The sequence below is a fragment of the Helicoverpa zea genome, chromosome 6 (assembly GCF_022581195.2).
Source record: "Helicoverpa zea isolate HzStark_Cry1AcR chromosome 6, ilHelZeax1.1, whole genome shotgun sequence".
NCBI lineage: Eukaryota > Metazoa > Arthropoda > Insecta > Lepidoptera > Noctuidae > Helicoverpa > Helicoverpa zea.
The window spans coordinates 10,297,454-10,320,623 of NC_061457.1; the positions used below are offsets into that span (position 1 = coordinate 10,297,454).

The 23,170-nt window shown below is 38.1% G+C and overlaps 1 protein-coding gene across 7 annotated transcripts; it reads left to right on the plus strand.

The window, feature by feature from the left end:
* Window positions 1–244: 244 nt before the first annotated feature.
* LOC124631556 (calcium-transporting ATPase sarcoplasmic/endoplasmic reticulum type) lies at window positions 245–23,170 on the plus strand. 7 transcript variants are annotated; one of them, XR_006984521.1, is made up of 13 exons: window positions 251–410; window positions 7,033–7,177; window positions 14,144–14,161; window positions 15,082–15,164; window positions 15,241–16,931; window positions 17,018–17,207; window positions 17,855–18,002; window positions 18,101–18,359; window positions 18,570–18,714; window positions 18,800–19,009; window positions 19,452–19,569; window positions 22,310–22,461; window positions 22,524–23,170. XR_006984521.1 is itself a non-coding variant. In XM_047166021.1 (12 exons), the coding sequence occupies exons 2-12, from the start codon at window positions 7,060–7,062 to the stop codon at window positions 22,330–22,332; spliced, it is 3,003 nt and encodes a 1,000-aa protein (XP_047021977.1). In that variant the 5' UTR covers window positions 245–410; window positions 7,033–7,059; the 3' UTR covers window positions 22,333–23,170. The 7 variants fall into 7 exon arrangements, 6 of the variants coding, with proteins under 6 accessions (XP_047021977.1, XP_047021976.1, XP_047021973.1 ...); XM_047166021.1 differs by having other exon boundaries at window positions 245–410; window positions 22,310–23,170; XM_047166020.1 differs by lacking the exon at window positions 22,310–22,461.

Consider the following 23,170-nt stretch of genomic DNA (forward strand, 5'->3'; position numbering starts at 1 on the left):
GGACTAAGCTAACAATTAATGATGTACATTTTACTTGTAGTAATTTGTAAATTAAAGGTAACGTCAAATGTTATCAGTGACTACGGAACTAGCAACTTTTATTTGCAGTTCGAGAAAAAAATGTTGTTAGATTTTGAGTTCTAATGCGCGGTGTTAAGAGTTAGGTGTTGTGTGGAGGTGCGCTGCGCAGGAGTGCGTATGTTTGCGCGAGTGTGGTCGCTGGCAGCCGGCCCGCTGCCCACAACGGAGCTTATAAAAGAGGGCGGCAATCTGGTCCCGCGCCCGGCGCGCGCACTCCCGACTCTTTCCTCATGGGGCGCGCTACCTCCACTCGATAGTACCTACAAAACAAAAAATACATTTTTATGTATCTGACATACCAGTGAAGGGACCAAGTGATAAGTGATACGGTAAGTTGTTCCCCGCCGGACCACGAGGACTGTGATATCTGTGCAGTGACTGTTCAGTGTTGCCCCACTTGCGGAATGTGCTTTCATATTTGAAGAGTAAACGGACGATCTCAGTGCGAATGCGATAAACGAAATGTGAAAAATTATCGGCTTGAAAAATAGCAACCGTTCCAACGTAAACGCAGATTTGATTACATAAGCCAGTGTTACCAGGAATCAAAATTGAATGGAGGTGGTATAATAATAACAATGTAATTTATATTGAAGAAGTGAATCGAAGTTTTTTGCTTCAGATTTATTACAAAACCAGTGTTCTTTTATGTTGTGGTGCTGTATAAATAAACATGTACAAACAATAAATCCACTTAAATCATTTTAGTTAATCCTACGTATCCTAGTAAGACTGGCTTGTGACAGCTCAAAATATAATAAAAACAAATACATTTCAAATATTTAACAGCTAGACGAGTTTGAAGGCCGCGAGCGCCATCTTTTCGGTATGACGCGGTTCTAGATTATGTGCTAGATAATATGAAGATATTTTAGTGAGGAATTCAAAATAGTTGAACACTACACCACTCTGTCACTCAATCTAAGAATAGTAAAAACTATTGATTCAACCGTGTCATTTGCTATGTTATATAAATATTATTAAAGCCATGTAAAAAATTTTGTTTTTGTAAGCGATAGTCCTAATTTTGTAACCATGACTTAAATATTTGATGTCTGTATTTATCTGTATCCATTACGGCAATTATGAGTTAAATATTTTCCGTTCGATCGCTCCACGATAGTAAAAAACTGAAAATAACCAATAAAACTGTATCGAAACTATGATTATAATTTGAAACCAGATCGTGATGTTTACGCTGATACAGTTAGAGCCAGCTGTAAAAATACTTTTCATTTCAGATTGTAAAACTATGAATATCGGAACAAAGCACCTAATATACTCTGACGTCAGGGTATTGCCGTCATAAACTCAGTAGATATGCCGAGATACAATATAAATGTTATATAAATACGTAGCGGTACTCTAAAATGTCTTTTAAATGGCTCTACGTCACGCCGTGACCCTCGAGAGCTGTCAAATGTGACTGAGAGCTTATGCGCCCGCGCACGCTCACATAAATGACTAACAGAAGCAAATGTAGATTCTCAAATGGAAACAAAAAAAATATTACATATCTCAAATAAAAGTTTACTAAACCGTAAAATTAAATTCAAAATAAACAATAACCAACTGTTTTTGCATCGTATACGATGTTATAAATTACATATTGACGAGGTGGATAACATATAGCTGAATAGACGGATTCTTTAAACAACTTTGTGTACTCAAAACATTGGCATCTCCAGCATTTCCATCAACACTCGATCGCTCGTGTCTAACAATGACTACGGCCTGTCTGTTCTCTAAACTTTTCACATTTGTATGTAGACCATTGTACGCATTTAACTAGACATTGAATGTATCATTTAATGACTTGACATTCAAGTGTGTTCGCCAAATAGCTCGAGGCCAGCCCGGCATTGTCTATAATCAGCTATTTTCTCCTTTACACGCATAGCGAACTTGATCCAAATCCATGTAGTCCGCCAAAACCGCAAGTCGGTCCTGCCAAAGCAGACGATTACGACACTCCCAGTACGATAATTCTATTTTGATTATTACCTTCGGACGTTTATTTTGGATGACGAATAGCCTTACGATATGGCTCGGTACGCGGAGTATATTTGATATCAGAATGATATATTCATACGCAACTCGGTCCTCGTTAAAATTATCTAGGAATTTTAAAAGCCCGTTCGACCGATTTGTATTATTGAGTATGTCTTACGGGTCCTTACCGTAGCTCGTTATACATATGCCTATAAATTAACGATGTACCTACCACTTAACGTTAATTATGAGTCAGAGAACGCGCCCTAAATATGATTAACGTTATTCCATTACACTCCCCAATTACATGAGTTACGATCGCAATTATATGTAATGTGATGTTCTCACACCTAAAGCGCGTCTAGAAAAATCGAATTTTAGCATTTACTACGCCTATTTAAATCGAAAACATGATCCTTTTTTTTTAAGCTTCATTGCCGACAGAAAGCTGTGCTAGATATATTTCTAATCTATCAAAGTCCTACCTTGCTTAGCGACTATATCTGTTTATCGTATCCGACCAACTCATAAACGAACATCTGCTTCTAGGAAAATGAAAAAGAAAATTTAATTTCTATCAAAACGTCAGCGTCCATTCAGCAATCCAAATATTGATCGTAGCGATGTGGCAGCTATAAACAAGCTATTTAAAAAAGGAGGTGCTAAAATATATATTCTCTGTATGTAAGTTAGTTAAATATCCGAATTGGATACGGAAATTGCCATGATTGCTCTCCACTGAAGCTATATGATCAGGTGAATGGCACATCCGCAGCTAACGCATGACTGGCTTGCAGAAAACTGCAATGCACTATTTATACCGGGTGCCAACATCAACAAAACCTACTTCTTCATTTCACATTGCAAGTCAATGATCTCATATCGGAAGTAGGTCGGATGCGTACACGCAGCGTCTGCGCCGATGCAGGTATCCAACACAAACATACACACAATGCGAATGAATGCATGAAATCGTAATGCTAGTCCAAGTTAAAACGAAAACGGTTCAGCTGTAATTTATGCGTGTAAACAATATTGATATGATGCACCATTAAAGCTTTATTGCGGAACAGAAATGACATTGAGCTTCCCATAGTAATAAAATGTAAAGTAAATAATAAATACGCGAGTAAACTGGAAATATCTACTTTATTAATCATAGAAGGAATACATTGTTGATACTTGCGCTAAACATTAATCAATACATTGAAGTATTACTTATAATTTAATTCCAAACTCCAGTTCATGTAAAGTTTATTTTTGGTTTTGATGAATGTCTTTCTAGGCCATTCCTTTTCTAGTTCAACGCCGTAGTTCATGGAAAGCTTGATAGTTTTAACTTTTAAATATAAACATTAAAATAATAGACCAAAGAATGGGAAGTTACTTTATTGATTGTCGTTGAAACCATTTAAACTGTGTTTACAAATAACAAATGGGTCAGGCTTTTAGTTAAATTACTTCATAAACCGACCAAGTGATCTTAAAATATCGGACAACGTGGATATTAATTGATGGGCTATAAAATAGTACGCTAGCCAAGCTGGAGTGATTTTTAATCGGTCGTTAAACATGCACCGATCATTATTGCTGAACATATCCGGTGCGGCTGACACATGCGCGGGCGCGTCCATTACTATCAATCAGAGCATGAACCACATCTGCAGATCAAACACACGGTTTTGGAGCTGTTCTTAATCTTCGATTGCGAGATGAGGAAGCTCGACCTCAAAACCTTTGTTGTATGAGTAACAACTAAATTATTACTAAGTCATAGTCTAATATTAGGCTGCTACAATATTTATGTACAAAGCCACATAAGAAATCGTTTTAAAATTAACGAAATCTAATCGAAAGCAATCTGAAACAGATGTGTTAAATTCATATACTAATCTTGAACCATTCACCTAACTTTTGAAACTATAGGTAGTTTTTAGTACGAACATACTTATTTTCAATTAACTGAATTGCTTTAACCGGAACGTTATATTGGATACTTTTAATTAACACATTTAGTTGTAGGTACTAGTAAAGGAAACAGTAAAACGGTATCATGGGCTGTGCATCGATAGTACCCACCCAATATAAAGTAGGTAATGCACTGTATCTCTTAGTAATTTCAAGTTTAAACAAAATTGTTTTAGCTTAGACAATTTGCCCATTTGATCACTTCATAAATCATCTCTAAAATCTAATAATTTTGTAAATAACAAACCACCAAAGAAAAACACATTCCATTTGTAGGTACAATGCATTGCACTGCATTGCATTGATCCTGCAAAAAAACAAGCAATTCTGTATACTGAAAGGTAGGAATGGCAAAATTATGATTAATTGTTGTATAGGAAAATAAGAAGAATTCCATCATTGTCGCTATAGTTTTGGCCTTTGATGTTTATTATTTATGAACCATAAAACTTGTTTTTAAGCTCGGCGTGGGTAACTTTTAATAGTCACTGAATTATTTTCATGTAAGAGAGACTTTATGCAATATGGCTCTGTTAATAGCAGCCTGAGACGTTAGATTTATGTTATCACGCTAATCAGAATAATATATACTTTAAAAACACTATCGTTTCCAGACGCTAAAATAAACGTTAACATTGGCATTCAGCTGTTTCCCTGCGGTTTTCTATTTTCACTCTAAATATATTCCAAGTACTTCACACACAAGGTTGACATTTTTCCGTGGCTGCCGTGAAATCGATATCGTAAAATCGCTCTTTTAAATTCTCAAAAGACATTCCACAGATCTAAATTTTAAACGTCAATTACAATCTTATATTTCACTATAAAAGTGCCTATTGTTTAGTCACAAAAATGTGTACGTGGTAAGTTTCTCCATTGGTTAAACTTTGTACAAATTGTTTATTAATTGTGTCCTATTCAATGCTCTACATCCAAACATTTTGATATTGTGGTTGTAAACAATGTTTGACAGTTGACCATGAAACATACTCGCTGTGTTACTGTTGCAATGCTTCTGATAGGTTCAAAAGCATAATTTAGGTCCATGCTGTTAACCGCAAAGGGCGCAAAAACTTCAAAGCTCACAGTCAAAACATTAATAGCAATTACGCCTACTGCCTATGACTATATTTATGAGTTCATCATTTTGATTATGACGGATTCGTCCAATCTGTTAGGCGAAGACATGATAGGAAAATATTCAGAATTATAGATCAGCGTCATCCGACAGTTTATCTTTGCCAACAGCAGGTACCAACAGACCAATGTCGACGTGTCGGCGACGATCCAATTGTACAGCAATAATTATCCACCCGATAAACAACGTCCACTAATTTAATTATTACAAATATCGTTTTACTACATGAAACCGCTTTACTCTCGGTTACTAAAAAGCCTAACGATCCTGAATTGCTACTGAAGCAGAAAACGAACAAAACCTTAATTTCGCAATGATAACTGAAATCCACTTATAAAGCGATAAGCTAATGTTTGTTCAATAGCTTATCATAATAAAACACACATGGTATGATCTATTCGTTCTTTTATCCCTCCCGACACGGTCGATTGACGATTATTGAAAGCTCTTTCGGTTTAATAACTCTGTTGGTTAAGCCTTAATAAACCGTAAGAATAACAAGGTATTAAATAAAAAGGAGAACCTTTTTAATAGTCGTAAACAGAAGTAAGCATCACACAACAAGCTCCGGGAGCTCGAGCCGGGCAGCGACCGCTATAAAAAGATCATCATAGGACGGTCGGTGACGGCCGCCGTGCGACATGCAACCCTGGAAAGCGACTCGGCTGTGCCATCGAGTACTGTTGCCAAAATAATTAAAGAAATCTCCGACGGTGTCCCTCCACCGCGCCCGCGCCGCTCTAAAATCGTCGCTCTTCGCCCGGGAGTCACTACTCGGGGCGCGGCGGGAAAACATCTCCCGCGCCACTCTTATTTCTTCTTTCCTTCCCGACGCTGTCGAAAAAAAAATATTCCAGTAAGTTTCATAATACCACTATAAAACGAAGTAACCGTGAGTGTAGTAACCCCAAGTGCAAATTAAGTGTCATGCAAGTTGCAAAAGGAAATTAGTGATTTGATATATAAGTGATAAAAGTGTTACATAACGCGAAACATATTTCAGAATTTTAAAAATACCGCATTTTGTAGGCGCCTATGGCACAAAAATAGCTTTGAGTCACGTGGTACAAATTCAACCTATAACATAGCTCCACATTTATGTATGATCGTAAAATGTATTAAGTTTGAAAATGAATAAAATGAAAGTTATTTCGGGATCTTCTCGCAAATAGATAACGGTTTGAAGATTGTTGAATTTATTTATCGAAATATAAAATATTTTGTATTAAAAAGGAATCTCGTTTGACAAAACTAGTTTCTCCCTCGCGTAAAAGGTGGCGCTGCCGTCGACCCCTCTTCTACGTCAGTTTCGTAAAAAATGACGGCTGGATTAGATACGTGTTCGTGTCGTTTATGATATTTACGAGAAAAAGTATTAGATTAGTACAAATTTTAGTAATAACTGTATAATTAAGAGTTAAACGGTAAAAATAAGTGAAATATTAAATAAGACAGACACTTCTCATGTATTAAAAAAAAACTTCTTGGTGAGTGGTGCAGTGGTCAAACGGTGCTTGGTATCTAGGAAATAGCTCGTTAAATCTGATATCATTACTCGTCTTCCTATTTTATGAATATCTTTTGGAATAAAAATGTTTAAATCGTAATCTGTAATAGTCAGAATACACGTCTTAATTTTTTTAATTTAAAATTTTACCAGACTGAATTAAATAGTTCCGCTTTCCTTAAAGTTTTTTTTAAGCTCAGTTATTTTCCGTTGGACATTGGAATAATATAGTTGATTCAAATACGTCGCACTTAAAAATCTCGTATAAGAGCAACATAACCTCAAAGCTTTCAAGTTGATGATGACTCGTCATTTCTAACCTATATTTTTTGTTCTTGCTTTTTAGAACTGACGGCAACGTAGTAATTCCACCATGGAGGACGCTCACTCGAAATCCGTGGAAGAAGTCTTAGGGTACTTCGGTACAGACCCAGACAAAGGCCTTAGTGCAGACCAAGTGAAAAGGAACCAAGATAAATATGGGCCAAATGGTAAGTACCTACACTGTTTACCTGAAACATGTAAACAAATTTTCATACCTTTCATGTATTTTTATAAAAGTGCGGTAAACTAGACAGAACAGATTAACTAAAACCTAATGTTAAGGTTCTTTAGTTTTAATGACAGATAGCTTTATCCTTGAATTAATATTTTGCTAAATCTGAATGAGACAACATTGTAATAAGTATCCTTGCTTCATTGATACCTCCAGAATTGATATTTCTATAATGCAGAGCAGTATTTGCCTCAATACGACATCATCAAACATTTTAACTCTGGTTAACACATCATTACGGGCATAGACACAAAGTAGGTCTCATATATTGAGTTTTTATATGTATTCCTTGTTATGCTTTCCTTTGAATAATCTCATAAATGTCTTTATCATTTAAGCATGATTTTATTTATGATAGCGGTCATGACATGATGCAATTTATTTAGTCCGTGTCAATTAGGCTGGGCCCTTTATCTCCGGAACGCTTTGATTGATATGACGATATTAATGGACTACTTTCCAATAGATTAAATAAAACTTTTGATTATAAATAAATATCTGTATTAAAGTCTGTTTCATAGTATAAAGCTGCTACAAAATTTTGCATTAACCGGGAATATGCTGAATGCAAGATCCACGCTTTCCAATAACATTTTAAAATATAGATTTTTCTTCACAACCTGCAAATTCTGATTTGATGAATTCTTTGATTGAGATTAGCTACTCAACATGACTAAGATATTTTTCTAGACATATTCTGGTTTGAATGAAACATATTTCCCTTCTGAAGATAATTAATTAAATGAAAAATATCAGATTCATTAATTTTTCCAATAACTTCTCTACTTACCCCTGTGTAGACAAATTTTCTTCAAAATTGAAGAGAAATGACACTATTATAATTATTATTCATCATTTAATAAATACAGAGTAAATTTTATGCAATCAATCAAAATTATCAATGTGTGTCTGTGGACCAAGGTCAGACTTCCTGTATTCGCTTCCACGATTACAAAGTTTGATGACATATAATTATGTGTATTTTTAACTTAGTACTATATATTATGTGAACATAATCTCGGTAACTAAAACATTGCAATGTTAAGGATATGAATTAAACGCATATTAAACAAATTGTTTCTGAACTGCATTGTCTATTGAGCCGCAGTTTCTTTAAGAGGACTAAACGCCTTGGCCATCTTGTCTTCATATGATAATGAGAGACATTTCCTTCATTGTAACATAGCAACGTTACTCATATACATAACATTTATTGTAGTATATCACTCACTATGTTTATTACTCAGTGAACTACTACAATTTTTTTTATTTGAGCTGTGGTAACATGACATTTAATTATTGAAGAGTAGTTTCGATTTCGACTGTACATACATATTGAAGTTACAATAACACATACTTACAAACTCACGTTTGTATAGCATCTACAAACAAATACAATCGAAATACACCTTGCTGAAATAGTTCCGAGAACGGAGTAAAACTAATCAATATCCTGACGAGGTGGAAATAAGGGAAATATTTATAAAAATAGACAAGATGAAATATCCAGAGTTGCCCACACTGTGAGTGATAAAACGCCTGAATGAAAGCAATCCCGATGGATAGGATTCGCTTGATTATGCCTACTACGCAAATATCCGGTGCTGTGGGCGATGTGTAAATTAATCCATTCCAAGTAATCTGTCCACGCCGTGCGCAGTTCCTAATTGCATGAAGATAACGTAAAATCCTTTTAAATATTTTCAGTGTTATTTTTTCAAAAAAATACACAATTGAAAACATGTTCAGTATAATCAGCATTTACACTTACAAGTGTATGGACTTATATTATTTGTTTGACGTGTTATATTGTTAATGAAATGTTATGTTTAGGAAGGAACCGTGATTTCTGAAGAAATCTGCTGACGGTACTCAATAAAACTTGTAAGATCACGTTCATGTCCCTGATACAGTTGACTAAATACGAACGTAATTTTCTAATCAAATAAGATTTTTATCACCCTATTTCCATCATAGAAAAACCAGGGCAGGTCGTTTGTATTGACATAAAATTAATGAGTTTTATCTCACTAAGTCACCCACTTAATATTTGCTGACAACTGTGAGATAGTATAAAAAGTAGATATCTCGCAATCTTTTCCTACGTGTTCCAAACAATGCCTCTAATAATATAAAAAGAACTGCTGCATGGAGATTTACTGCTAATTGTTTGAACACAAAAATACCATACTAGTTTATACATATATTTTCTTGTTTGTTGTCTGTCTCTGAATACACTTACAGTTATCCTCCTTGTGTTGTTACAAGGTATAAAGAGTAATCTTTTAGCAAACTATTTGCACTGGTGATAATATGTGGGTATTTAGAACAAGTTCATGGATCTTGTACCTATATTTTTTACTTCATTCATTGTTTCGATTTCAATATGCTGTACCTACTGCAACTGGTGAATTTGAGCGCGTTATTTTTATAGACGACCCTTAAAATAGGTTACAGGCTATGTAGATTGTAGAAAAGAGGTTGATACGCTGTGGGTGCGTTCTCGTTGAGTATATTTATAGTGGCACCGACATGGTCCAAGACCAGTGAGGCGGCAGAGGCTGTCAGTGGCGCGTGTGCACCGCACAGGCCCAGGGGACGAGTCCTCACGCATCACATCTCTAATAATGTTACCTACCTACTCTACTGCCACCACGCTTAGATAATAAGCAGTTTGCCATGAAATTGCTAACCTGTTATCGATACAAATGCTTATATTATTATAATTATTTGACAAAAAATATGGAAATAATTGGCTAGAAATTGAAAGTTCATGCACAAATGTAGATAACTCTAAATTGTGAGGCAACTTACCCTCAGAATAATTTATGAACAAAACTTTGCATTGATAAACATGATGCAAAATTTGATAAAATCTTTTTTCATATTATCATACACTTGCATAGAGCTTTAATGGTAGATGATGTTAGATAGACCCGTTAAAAAAAATATGCGGTTCAACGCAAGATCCCGCGAGACTTGTTTATTTTTTCATTCCGTACAACTGACGATTATTTTGCTGCGGAAAACATAAACTACACGTCACTCGCTCGGTGAAGCGCGGTTACAATACCGAAACTAAACGCGTGTAAAGATTTTAAAAACAAAAGTGTGTCATAAGCATGAGCATGTTACGAACCTCTTTTTTATTTATTTCTGGTTCTTAGCGCTTGGTTTATGAACTTAGGATACCTAATATTTACTTGAAAACTTATCACCACTTCTCCACTACTTATAATAATATTAGTTTCCACCTTGTGTACCTACGTATTTCTTCTTTAAAACGCACAATATTGTACGCAAGGCTACTACAATTAAAAATAGCATGCTGTGGGCCTTTAAAACTGTCAATAACTAATTGTAAAACAAACTGTTATTAGGCATTTATTACCTTTTTCAGGCGTTAAATGTCTAAATTTAATTAAATGATGATTACTAAAATCTTTGTTCAACATAACTGCTAAATAAAGTATTCAGATAAAATCTTAGTTTTATAGGAAATTATTTTTTATGGGGTAATATTTTAAACTTCATTAGTTAAAGTGATGTCACCTACTATTATAGTACCTACTTAAGGCTACTAGTACCTACATTCTGCAGACATCATTTTATGAAAACTGATCTCCACCTACACTCAATATAGTACCAATGTCTCTTCAGCAATCTGTAATCATAGTTCTTTGTAAGTCAATTCTTGCAGAGATGCTCACTTAAATAATTGGCGAATCCTTCTCAACAATCGTTTCTCTTTCAAATATCAACAGTACTCAGCAAGGTTGGTAACAAACGCTTAAAACCACATTACCTATGCTAATATTTAGCTAGTTAAATTGTTATCGAAATGGAACTAAAGACTGATCGATTGTTTCTAATGAAACTCGATGGTTATCCGATACTCGTTCAATAATCATTCGTCCTCGAAACATAAAAATCAACGTAACTAATGTGCGTTAAAACATAACTAACTATAATATGGACAAGTAGCTGCAGATAAACCGATATCGATACATTATCTGTAATGCGCTATGCTTAATGGTTATTTGTCTAGTATAAACTAAACAATTTTGCGTAAATTGGAATTACAAGTGTTATACAATGACATTATTTAGGAGTTTAATATTGAAACCAATAACCTCCTAAAATACAACTAAAATATTTTTTGTGTGACGCACTTGAAAGGTTTCCACATATCTACACACGTAGTGGAAATGACCACAGCGTGCCGTCCAATATAGAAGTATGGCGCTACGTCAACGTAGATCATAAGTGTTTGAGTGCATTAAGGAGCCGATAGTGCACCGTAAGCCCGGGAATGCTGATGCTCCCGCGGCGAGTTTCGAGTGCCTAGTGGCTGAAATATTATATAGGTACCCAGGTTTATTTTGGACGATCTACGTTGGCGGATTGCGTCTACGAACGCGGCTGACGTGCGATCCACACGACCATTGCACGTTCCAATATTTTATCTGTTAGAAAATTCTTTTATCTTCTCACCACTGAAACCGTAAAGACAATTTTGCCACACGTTATATTTATGACGATGCTATTCTTACTTTATTGTATTACCTCGATCTAGACATTGAATATCATCAATTTTTGCCTTCACATTGACATTTAAAATTATGTAGATTATTATCATAATGTCACGTTGTATTTATGCAAAACCAGTTTGATTAGTTTTATTTATTAGTTTCATATACGGTGAATTTGCGGTTTAAGAATAATAACTCCCTCGAGAGAAAAGCTAACAACCTTTTAATATCCTAAAACTCTAGCGAAGATGAACCGTTAAAAACTTCCGAGTACCTAAATCTTTTTTTTTGCACAAGTGAAATTCGCAACTTCCACAAAAATTTTACTGCAGTCTATCAGTAATTTAAAACTGAAAAAATGGTAACAAGTTTGCGCTATTTCGAATTCGTTATAGTTTTCTCTCGCCTTTCTCTCTTATTGAGAATATCGGCAAACTACAAGGCTTTGAGTGACGCGAGTTGCGAAACACAAAACAACAACGTCAGTGTCTGTTCTTTATCGTGCTTTCACCTTTACCCCGTTGTCACATAGAAAGTTTTTCACGTTGCCAATTTTACGCTACAACAATGTTGTGGTGTTGTATAATTGGATTCTATCTTCAGCAAATCACAAATATAAAATCAGGGTAATCTGTATCCACCTGTAGCACTATGTGGAGGTCAACTGTTTGTTGCTATTATTATTTTTATTATTCCCACTCTATTTTTAATTTCAACACTGAAATAGCTAATTTTCCTCGTCCATTGTTTTTGTAAGCCTTTAAAGTTAGCCCTCTTACTACTAGCAGTCAATATATCGATATCTTTATGTGAGTAGATGGAGCGTGACGCTATATTATGTATTGTATTATAGTATTGACAGTCTGGTCACGTTTACAATGTACGCTATTTTGATGTCGGCAGTCCTGCGACGTGACACTTAAGAGTATGGACATCGCGATTTTATGTGCCGTTGTTAACTTTATTGTCGACTGCGAGGAAGCAGAGATGCTGACATGGCAATATCCATCTGTTGACTAATTGCTTACATTAGTCACGGTGGTGTGGCTGGCACTCCGACTGCGTACGCAAATAGAGTCGATACAACGATTGACTAAGCCCACGTTGCCCGATTACACTCTTCGATTAAGACATAGAAAAAATGAAATGGAATCCAAATACATTCTATGAACGTTATCTTTACTGCGCCTGTAAGCTTCTTGCGAAACACGCATCCAAACGTGCTCCCACCAAACTCGAACTACGGAAGTGACTTGATGGAAGGATATTCTAATTGTAAGGGCAACGTTTAACGGGAACATTATGTATGATGCGTCAAATTAGGTATGTTGTGTTTAGGCAGATAGTTGACGATTGTGCTAGATAGCTGGTCTTGCGACGTTGTTACGTAGGATCTAAGTGCGCGATTTGAGGTCACCATGCAGGTCGCGCACGGCCCGCAGACGTGGCCCGCTAGCTGCCCGGCAACTACTTAATCATAAACAAGATACGCTAAGCCTAAATGTGTATTTATATCGCAGATTTAATATAATGAAAGCGATAAAACACTGATGTCTTACAGGTGTCGTAAAGATAACAAAGTTCTGCGACCCTTACTACATAAATATACAAACAATTACCGACAAACACACGTCACAAAGGATTTTTTGTAGGGCATGAGACTAGTATTGAGAAAAACAAATGCTAACGTATAACCTTCTACGTAATAGCTGCTCCACGCAAGTGATCTATATGCACAAGGTCCTTAGAATTTAATCTGTAAATAAGTATATATTCTTAGACAATGTAAAATATATCCTAACCTTACTAGATAACAATTTGAATACCGGTTGTTGCAAAAAAAACCGGCGACTCCGCTTTGTCCTACCAAAGCTACCATAATTTTACAATTAGTTATCAATATCTATTTTAATTTGAATTAAAGAAACGTGATTATTCCGTATCGCAAAGCGGTGTATGTACCTTGATTAGTTAGCGGCTGGTAAATATTATCACACGTGTTTTACTTTGTTTTGGGATTGTTGATTTTTGCGCAGTATCCGAATAGATACCGGTTTAAACGCACACTGATAACGTAGTAATCAAAATAATCTGCGTAGAGTAGGACCAGACAAACGGTGAGCGGATCACGTTGAAATGCGGCGCCGACATTTGCATTTGACGTCACTATTATTGGCCAAATCGTTGATCGAGCAGCTCGCGGAGCCGGCGCGGGCGCTGCCGCACGCTGCGCTCGATCTAGTGTATTTATGTACGATCGTAACGGCCGACATAGATCGCATGCCTGTTCTGACTAGTTTATCGCCTGTTACATTAACTCCTTTGATCTTTTATTCAAAACTCTAATTATGGTTCTTTTCTCTTTTCAGAACTGCCTGCGGAGGAGGGTAAGCGCATCGATTCGATAAATAAATTCTAAGCTAACTGCTGACCTATTCCCAAGCATAAATCCGATTCCTAATCCGTTCACTTTGTACACAACCTTAACGATATTACTCGGGCAATATAAGTAGAGTACATAATCGGCTGATAACGTTAAGCTAGGCCAGACTATGGCATTCTTGTTGATAAGCAAAAGAGCACTGTGGAAATCTCCTTAACCAATTCACACAGTGGCCACTGCAAATGTAGAACACTTCCTTAGTGGTGGTCCCCAATTGTATGCTAATCAAGTGCTCAAAGTAATTACGCATTATGATAATTATTGTGACACATATATGGGGAACACAGCACTATCAAAACTTTATTAGATTAGGCTCAGAATACTCGCTTAAAGCTAGATACATTTCGCTAGAACGCAATAACGTAACACAAGACCTGTTTATCAACTGGTATAAAATATAACATTTTTCATACATATAATATTTATAATCCTTCGATAATGTAGTATTAAACACCGTATCGAAATAAAGTCCATAATTAAACTTGCTGATTTCAATAAATACGGAAAACTGTTGTAAAACTTATAACTTAACCTAGTTCAAATAAATCCATGTCAAGGCTCCGTGAGACACTTTTTGTTTACTTCGAAGCCTTGAAATCTTACGTTTGTTAAATTTTGTCGTCGGGTTTGCAATACATATTAATGACAAGAATATTGTATAGGCTACGCTTACACAATTTAGTATTCGTCACTTTAACAGCAGAATGAAATTCAATACGCCGGTTTAGAGGTAACCGAAGTAATTTCTAATTTCCCACTGTAATTCCCTCCTACGTAATTCCATGTTCCGTGATTGCTAAATCTGATTTTACGCAGGATCTGATTACACGTAAAAATATAACGTTTAACGTTTTTTCCTTGTAGGCAAAAGTATATGGCAGTTAGTCCTGGAACAATTCGATGACCTCTTAGTAAAGATTTTGCTGTTAGCCGCTATTATTTCATTCGTAAGTATTGTTGGCAGAAGGGTATATTAATCTTTATCTCCCTCAAAACGTTAACAATGTCGTTCTTTCGTTTCAGGTTTTAGCTTTATTTGAAGAACACGAAGACGCATTCTCCGCCTTCGTAGAGCCTTTTGTTATTTTACTTATTCTTATTGCTAACGCTGTAGTAGGAGTATGGCAAGAAAGAAATGCCGAATCCGCCATCGAAGCTTTAAAAGAATACGAACCCGAAATGGGTAAAGTAATCAGAGGAGACAAATCCGGTGTACAGAAAATCCGAGCCAAAGAAATCGTACCCGGTGATGTCGTTGAGGTGTCAGTCGGTGACAAAATCCCCGCTGACATCCGTCTTATTAAGATTTACTCCACCACCATCCGTATTGATCAGTCCATCTTGACCGGAGAGTCCGTCTCCGTCATCAAGCACACAGACCCCATTCCCGACCCCCGCGCCGTCAACCAGGACAAAAAGAACATTCTCTTCTCCGGTACCAATGTCGCCGCCGGCAAGGCCCGTGGTATTGTCATCGGAACTGGTCTCAACACTGCCATTGGTAAAATCCGTACTGAAATGTCCGAGACTGAGGAGATCAAGACACCTCTGCAGCAAAAACTGGACGAATTCGGTGAGCAGTTGTCTAAGGTCATCTCAGTTATTTGCGTTGCCGTATGGGCCATCAACATCGGACACTTCAACGACCCCGCCCACGGTGGAAGCTGGATCAAGGGTGCTGTCTACTACTTCAAAATCGCTGTCGCCCTGGCTGTCGCTGCCATCCCCGAAGGTCTCCCCGCTGTCATCACCACTTGTCTCGCTCTCGGTACCAGGCGTATGGCTAAGAAGAACGCTATCGTGAGGTCGCTGCCCTCTGTAGAGACCCTCGGTTGCACTTCTGTCATCTGCTCCGACAAGACCGGTACTCTGACCACCAACCAGATGTCTGTATCCCGTATGTTCATCTTTGAGAAGATCGAAGGTGGCGACAGCAGCTTCCTTGAATTCGAAATTACTGGCTCCACCTACGAACCCATTGGTGATGTTTACCTGAAGGGACAGAAGATCAAGGCTGCTGAATTCGATGCTCTGCACGAACTTGGTACCATTTGCGTTATGTGCAATGACTCCGCTATTGATTTCAACGAATTCAAACAGGCTTTCGAAAAGGTCGGTGAGGCCACTGAAACCGCTCTTATCGTACTCGCTGAGAAAATGAACCCCTTCAACGTTCCCAAGACTGGACTTGACCGTCGTTCCTGCGCCATTGTTGTCCGCCAAGAGATTGAAACCAAATGGAAGAAAGAGTTCACTCTTGAGTTCTCCCGTGACAGGAAATCCATGTCCACCTACTGCACACCCCTTAAGCCTTCTCGTCTTGGCAATGGACCCAAACTGTTCGTCAAGGGTGCACCTGAAGGTGTGCTTGAACGTTGCACACACGCTCGTGTCGGAACTGCCAAGGTTCCTCTGAACTCGACCCTCAAGAACCGCATCCTGGACCTCACCCGCCAATACGGTACCGGTCGTGACACCCTTCGTTGCTTGGCCCTCGCTACCGCTGACTCCCCACTCAAGCCTGACGAAATGGACCTCGGAGACTCGACCAAGTTCTACACCTATGAAGTCAACCTTACATTCGTCGGCGTCGTCGGCATGTTGGACCCTCCCCGTAAAGAAGTATTCGACTCCATTGTCCGTTGCCGCGCTGCTGGTATTCGTGTAATTGTCATCACTGGTGACAACAAGGCCACCGCTGAAGCTATCTGCAGGTAAATTGATATCTATGCTGAATAGAACACTAAAGAACACCTCAAAGTCACTTAGGAAAAAATGTTCATTATCTAATAAATTCCAGGCGTATTGGCGTGTTCACTGAAGAGGAAGACACCACCGGCAAATCCTTCTCTGGTCGCGAGTTCGACGACCTGCCCGTATCTGAACAACGCGCTGCTTGCGCCAAGGCCCGCCTGTTCTCCCGTGTGGAGCCCGCCCACAAGTCCAAGATCGTTGAGTTCCTGCAGAGCATGAACGAAATCTCCGCTATGGTATGTTTCACTTCTTATTTATGCTTTTTCTATTCTATATGCTCATAGGGACCCCTCCACATGACTTGTTAGCATAAATAACATTTGAAACGCACTTGTAATTCATACATTTATCAGCAAAATTACACACAGTGTTTTCAGAAAACCAAAATTTGTTAGTAAATTATAGTTCGGCCATTCAGAGAATGCGTTCCTGACACGTCGCGATTGAACTGACGACGTAACTTTGCAATGGCGTTGCAGTTACGATAAAAATATTTTTGCTGGTTGTTTACCGTTTTAACAATTGAGGAGCATTAAAACAACATTATTATATCAATAATCAATGAATGTAGTTACGTCGTCAGTTCAATCGCGACGTGTCAGGAACGCATTCTCTGAATGGCCGAACTATAACACAACACGAACAAAATCTCAATTGTGTTAGTGAATCAACAGCGAAATAACTGTAACATTGTAAACGATATCTTCATTATTTACTGGGTCACCATTGGGCTATATTATTTAATGTTTACACATCGTAATACATATTCGAAGTGTTCTGTTTACGTTAAGGCAGGCGTGTTTATAAACTGGTTAACTCGGACTTTATCATGGATTGTTAAAATGATGGTGTAGCCGATGACATATTTTCCATGACTTTGCAGACTGGTGATGGTGTGAATGACGCCCCCGCTCTGAAGAAGGCCGAAATCGGTATTGCTATGGGCTCTGGTACCGCTGTCGCTAAGTCTGCCGCCGAAATGGTGTTGGCTGACGACAACTTCTCTTCCATTGTCGCCGCTGTTGAGGAAGGCAAGTATTTACATCATACATAAACCGTAACAAGGAACTTTAATCAATAGGAAATTTTAGTTTTTTTGACTTGACGATTTTGTAAAATTGTTCTTCAGGTCGTGCCATCTACAACAACATGAAGCAGTTCATCCGTTATCTGATCTCGTCCAACATTGGTGAAGTCGTGTCCATCTTCTTGACCGCCGCTCTTGGTCTCCCCGAAGCTCTGATCCCCGTGCAACTGTTGTGGGTCAACTTGGTGACTGACGGTCTGCCCGCCACCGCTCTCGGCTTCAACCCCCCTGATCTCGACATCATGGACAAGCCCCCACGTAAGGCTGATGAGGGTCTGATCTCTGGATGGCTGTTCTTCAGGTAAAAATCATACAAGTCACATAGAAACAAGATTTTACCTTTTTTATGCTTCTCTTATAATAGGGCTGTTAAACAAAAAAAATTGGTCTTCCTAGAAACTCTGTTCAAATTCCCCCTTTACAAACATGCAACGCGTAAACTTTTGCATCTCAAAAAATTACTTAAAATATAATTTTATTTACTTATTGTATTGTTGTTATAACTCGCCAGGTACATGGCTATCGGTGGTTACGTCGGTGCCGCTACCGTCGGAGCCGCGTCTTGGTGGTTCATGTACTCGCCTTATGGACCCCAGATGACTTACTGGCAGCTCACCCACCACTTACAGTGCCTCAGCGGAGGTGATGAATTCAAGGTACGAAACTTAACATTCACTGATTAGTTATAACTATAGTGATTCATTTTTGATAAAATGTTAACTTTATTTTTTGCCGTTTTAGGGCATCGACTGCAAGATCTTCACTGACCCTCACCCTATGACAATGGCCCTGTCTGTATTAGTAACAATTGAAATGTTGAACGCCATGAACAGTTTGTCTGAGAACCAGTCGCTGGTGACCATGCCCCCATGGTCCAACATGTGGCTCGTCGGCTCCATGGCTCTCTCCTTCACTCTTCACTTCGTCATCCTATACGTTGAGGTCCTGTCGGTAAGTACAAGGTCTTAAAAGAAATGGTTTTTGAATTACTACAGGCAAAGACTCGCGGCAGATAGTGTAATGCAACGTGATGTGCTAATGAGATAGAGCGTGTCACTTAGACTTTTCATAGATGACCATAGGTATTAGGCTTTTCATAGATTTTATAGATGATTCATAGGTCACCAAGGCAGAGATGCGCGTTGTTAGGTTACCATATTTATCCAAATCAATAAATAAATACATAACATTTGTTGACCTCTTAACTATTGCGTAATTAGATTAGATACTATAATCACCATTATTATAATTATATGACTATCAATTTTCATCTCAGTTTTGTAAATATGTCTTTTTCATCACAAAGTAAAGTGAAAGGCACCATCTGTCGCGATTGCTCAAGTCTTTGCGTGGAGCATAGCTAACAAGTTTGCTTGTGCCGCGATGTCCGCAGGCCGTGTTCCAAGTGACGCCGCTGTCCGTCGACGAATGGGTGACGGTGATGAAGTTCTCGATACCCGTGGTGTTGCTGGACGAGGTGCTGAAGTTCGTCGCGCGCAAGATCTCGGACGGTGAGAAGCGTTCGCAGCTGATGCACTGGCTCGACGGCATGCAATGGATTGTGCTCATGTGGGCCGTGTTCTTTGGCCTCATCATCTACGGCCCCCTATAAACCGGCCCGCCCCCGTGTGCCGTGCCACCACCCCGTTTGATTCACATCTAATACCCTCAACCGATTTCTGCGCCACCCACCTCTTCTATTCATGTTGCAGTTTCAATTTTATTTTCTCGTGTGTGAATTGATAAGTTATCGAATGTGGGTAGCGCACGGAATTCAACTGTGGAAACCGATAGACTATGAGCTGCGCTCACCACAGTATCAGTCATCTAACAGTTTGGAATGCTAATTCTGGCGCACCTGGTGTGTGAAGTGATGCCCCTAGTGTCCTAGTGCCCTAGTGCCCTAGTGCCCTGAGCCTAGAGCCGGCGTCTAGTGCCGCGGTGACGGACAGCGGACTCGTAGTGACGAACAATGAGTGTAAGCCGCGCCCGGCGGCCTGTGTTGTAGTTGTCTGTACTGCTTAGGAGTAGATCTAACGGAGCCGCTCGCTCTAGTGATTATGCATTTTGTATGTGCGAGACAATAAATTATTTGGAGCTCATTTTTTACAAATTCGTGAGTTCTTCTAATGTTTTCTTCCTTTTACTGAGTACATATACATAATATTATACACTTATTTGATGTGAAGTGGCTGTGAAGACCTTCATTATAAATGCTAACTAATGAAACACCAAAAATTGGTTTTATTGAAAGGTATTTATAAGTTAGATTAATTGCATTTGATACATTTTGTATACAGTAGCATGGGAAGCTCCGCATTCAAATATATATTATAATGAACTCGCACATAGCTCAGTACCTTGTCCGTATGGACAGCAGACATGTTATAAAACATACTATTAATTGATAGTAATGTGCATTGTTAGCCTAGTGTAATTTATCGTAAGTGTATTATTAGGGACGTGGTTACAATATTATTCTCTCTGCATAGGTAGTACTGTTATCAAAAGAATGTCTTTCTCCTCTGTCCTTTCACTGTGGTCGCTTCTTAACATTCCTATATGCATTTCTTTTTTATCTTTGATCAAACCTTTTTGGTATTGAGAAGCGCTCTTATTAATCTAAGCTAATATTAACAAATGAATGTGTCCCTAGGCTGAACTAACCTCATGCCTTAATGTGAACGCGGGCGCATTGCATGAAAACCGCAATAATATTTCATTTAATCATGCGGCCGAGTTGCAGGCATTGTTGCTGTAAAATAACTTTTCAACAGTTGTGTCCTGAGGGTAGACTGTGCAATCGTTTTAACAGCAACAATGTCGTCAACTTTGCAAGCAACAACATATTATTGCCGGCTTATATGCAGTCCGCCTGTGTACACCCTTCGTAGGTCAAGTAACCCGTCACAAACAGTTACTTCTCCTACCAATGACCTTCATACATCGAAACGATATCATGTCAAGCCTTGTTTCAATATAATTATTACATAACATTAACGAATTTGTGTACCATGTAAAATGTCTATTTATTACGTTATTTACCACAAAATAATTTATTGAAATAAAGCAATATAGTCTATGTATGTACGAACTCAAATCCGTTTAAAGATCCTATGTACGATATATAGTACTTCTATTTATCTATATTTACTAATTGATGTATTTTTTGTTTTGTCTCCTGTTCTTAAAAATAACCTTTTATATCAAATATTTTACCATCGAGACATAATATTACTTTTAAGTTTATACATCCCAATTCAAAATTTGTTCAGACCTGAGGTTAAAGGTTAGTACGTACATATGTTTTTTTTTATTATTATATATAATGAAGAGTAATAAAATTTGCATGTAAACATTGCATGGTTTATGACTTTCAAGAGTGCAGTTTTTTTATGATGCATTAACAATTATATTTTTAGTACTGTTCTTAAATTATTTATGTGCATACCCAAATCTATAAACAAGACTCGATTGAAAGGACTACAACCGTTAGAAGTTTATATTTATTTTGTGTTTTTTCTACATCTATGATGAACACATATTTTACAAATAATAATATATGTATAAACAAACACAGAACACTCTTCATTGAATGATGTGCCTACATAATAATTATTGAGTTACCTTGAAAACTATCTATTGCCCACATGCCCACAGTGAGTAGTGGTGTACCAAACGTTGATCCCATATATTCTACACTGCACAATAAAGGGCATGCTCAAAAACCTTCGTTGTGAATGTCCCCCAACCTCCTGGAACTTGTTTCGTTTATCAGATTAACTTATTGAAATGTACAGTCGTTTATACATTTTACATATTAAAATAGTCAACAATATTAATGTTTGAATTATTTCCCTTCACAATCCAGTAGTGACACTACATGACACATACCCCTTTGATTATGCAATTATATTCCACCCCCTTGTATTGGAACCCCCGAGTCCTTAGCGTACAATATAATGTTTACTATTCTATTCCTTGCTAACATTTTTAAAACCAGTTTTGCGACCACCACAGGTGTGTGATGCTTCAGGCTGTAACACACCAGTTACAATCTGAACGTTACTTTAAACCTGTAGGCATGTAACCGAGGAGATGTATTACAGACCTACAAAGCTAATTAAAAATGGTTACAAAAGCAAAGAACAAACGAATGAAATAAAAGCAGTTTGTGAAAAGCAAAACTTGGTTGTTGGTTCCGCGCACGCTCCCGCATGCTCTAACGTGGTGTTGTCCTTGTGTCCCCAGCCCAGCCGACGTGGAAGCTGTAAGCGCCGGACGCCGTCGCAGCGCCACTGCACGCACATATTCCATGAACACTCATTGTTTGTTGTGATCCCGCAGTGAAACTACACATTTAATGTTACTACGACACGGTTGTGATATCTGCATAAGACCTAGTAAGTTCGGACGGCACCCCCGCTCGAGCGCACACAACACTAACACTCTCGTTGTTTTGCAGCGAACGAGGTGGTCATTGACAAGTGGTAAACGCCACCGAACCATAGTTCCTCACCCGCTTCTCTCTGCTACTTCTACCGCTCTCGTCTCCCGATATAATGTTAATTGGCTTTTAGATGTGTACAATTTATAAAAGACGCGTCTCGTAAGACTTGGATTAGGCTAGGCTAGTTAGGCCAGGCCCGGCGGTGGAGGAGAGGCGCGAGTGGTGGATGCGGCAACGAGGCGGGCCGGGGCGCCGCCCCCGTCCACCTGCTCACCTGCGCTAGTTCACCAGAGGGGACATAATGTTGTTCATAATGTGTATATACTACAGTATGCTTAGGAGGTTTAATCAATTTGTTATATTACGTTGTTCTAATTAAAGACTACATGGTGCCCGTCGACAGAAGCAGTGCGATAGACGATGTGTACTTAAGTTGAGAGCACTCATTAATTTATTGTTATATTTTTATTATCTTATAATCTAGTTTGCTTATCTAGAGTCGAGTCATTTCTATTAGTGCTGACGCCTCGACGAGCAATATGGTGTCTGTAAGGGAAGGATAATTCACGATTGTCCAGTGTTTGGGACCTGAGTCCAAAAGTTTAAACATACCTGTACATTTTAATGTATTATTGTTTTGTACAATAAATCGTTATAAACGA

What these genes read in the sequence shown, in the direction of transcription:
- LOC124631556 (XM_047166017.1), top strand. Translation starts at nt 7,060, where the DNA reads ATGGAGGACGCTCACTCGAAATCCGTGGAAGAAGTCTTAGGGTACTTC. An exon ending in TGAACGAAATCTCCGCTATG is followed by an intron (nt 17,208 to 17,854) that starts GTATGTTTCACT and finishes ATGACTTTGCAG; the next exon opens with ACTGGTGATGGTGTGAATGA. An exon ending in GCGGAGGTGATGAATTCAAG is followed by an intron (nt 18,715 to 18,799) that starts GTACGAAACTTA and finishes TTGCCGTTTTAG; the next exon opens with GGCATCGACTGCAAGATCTT.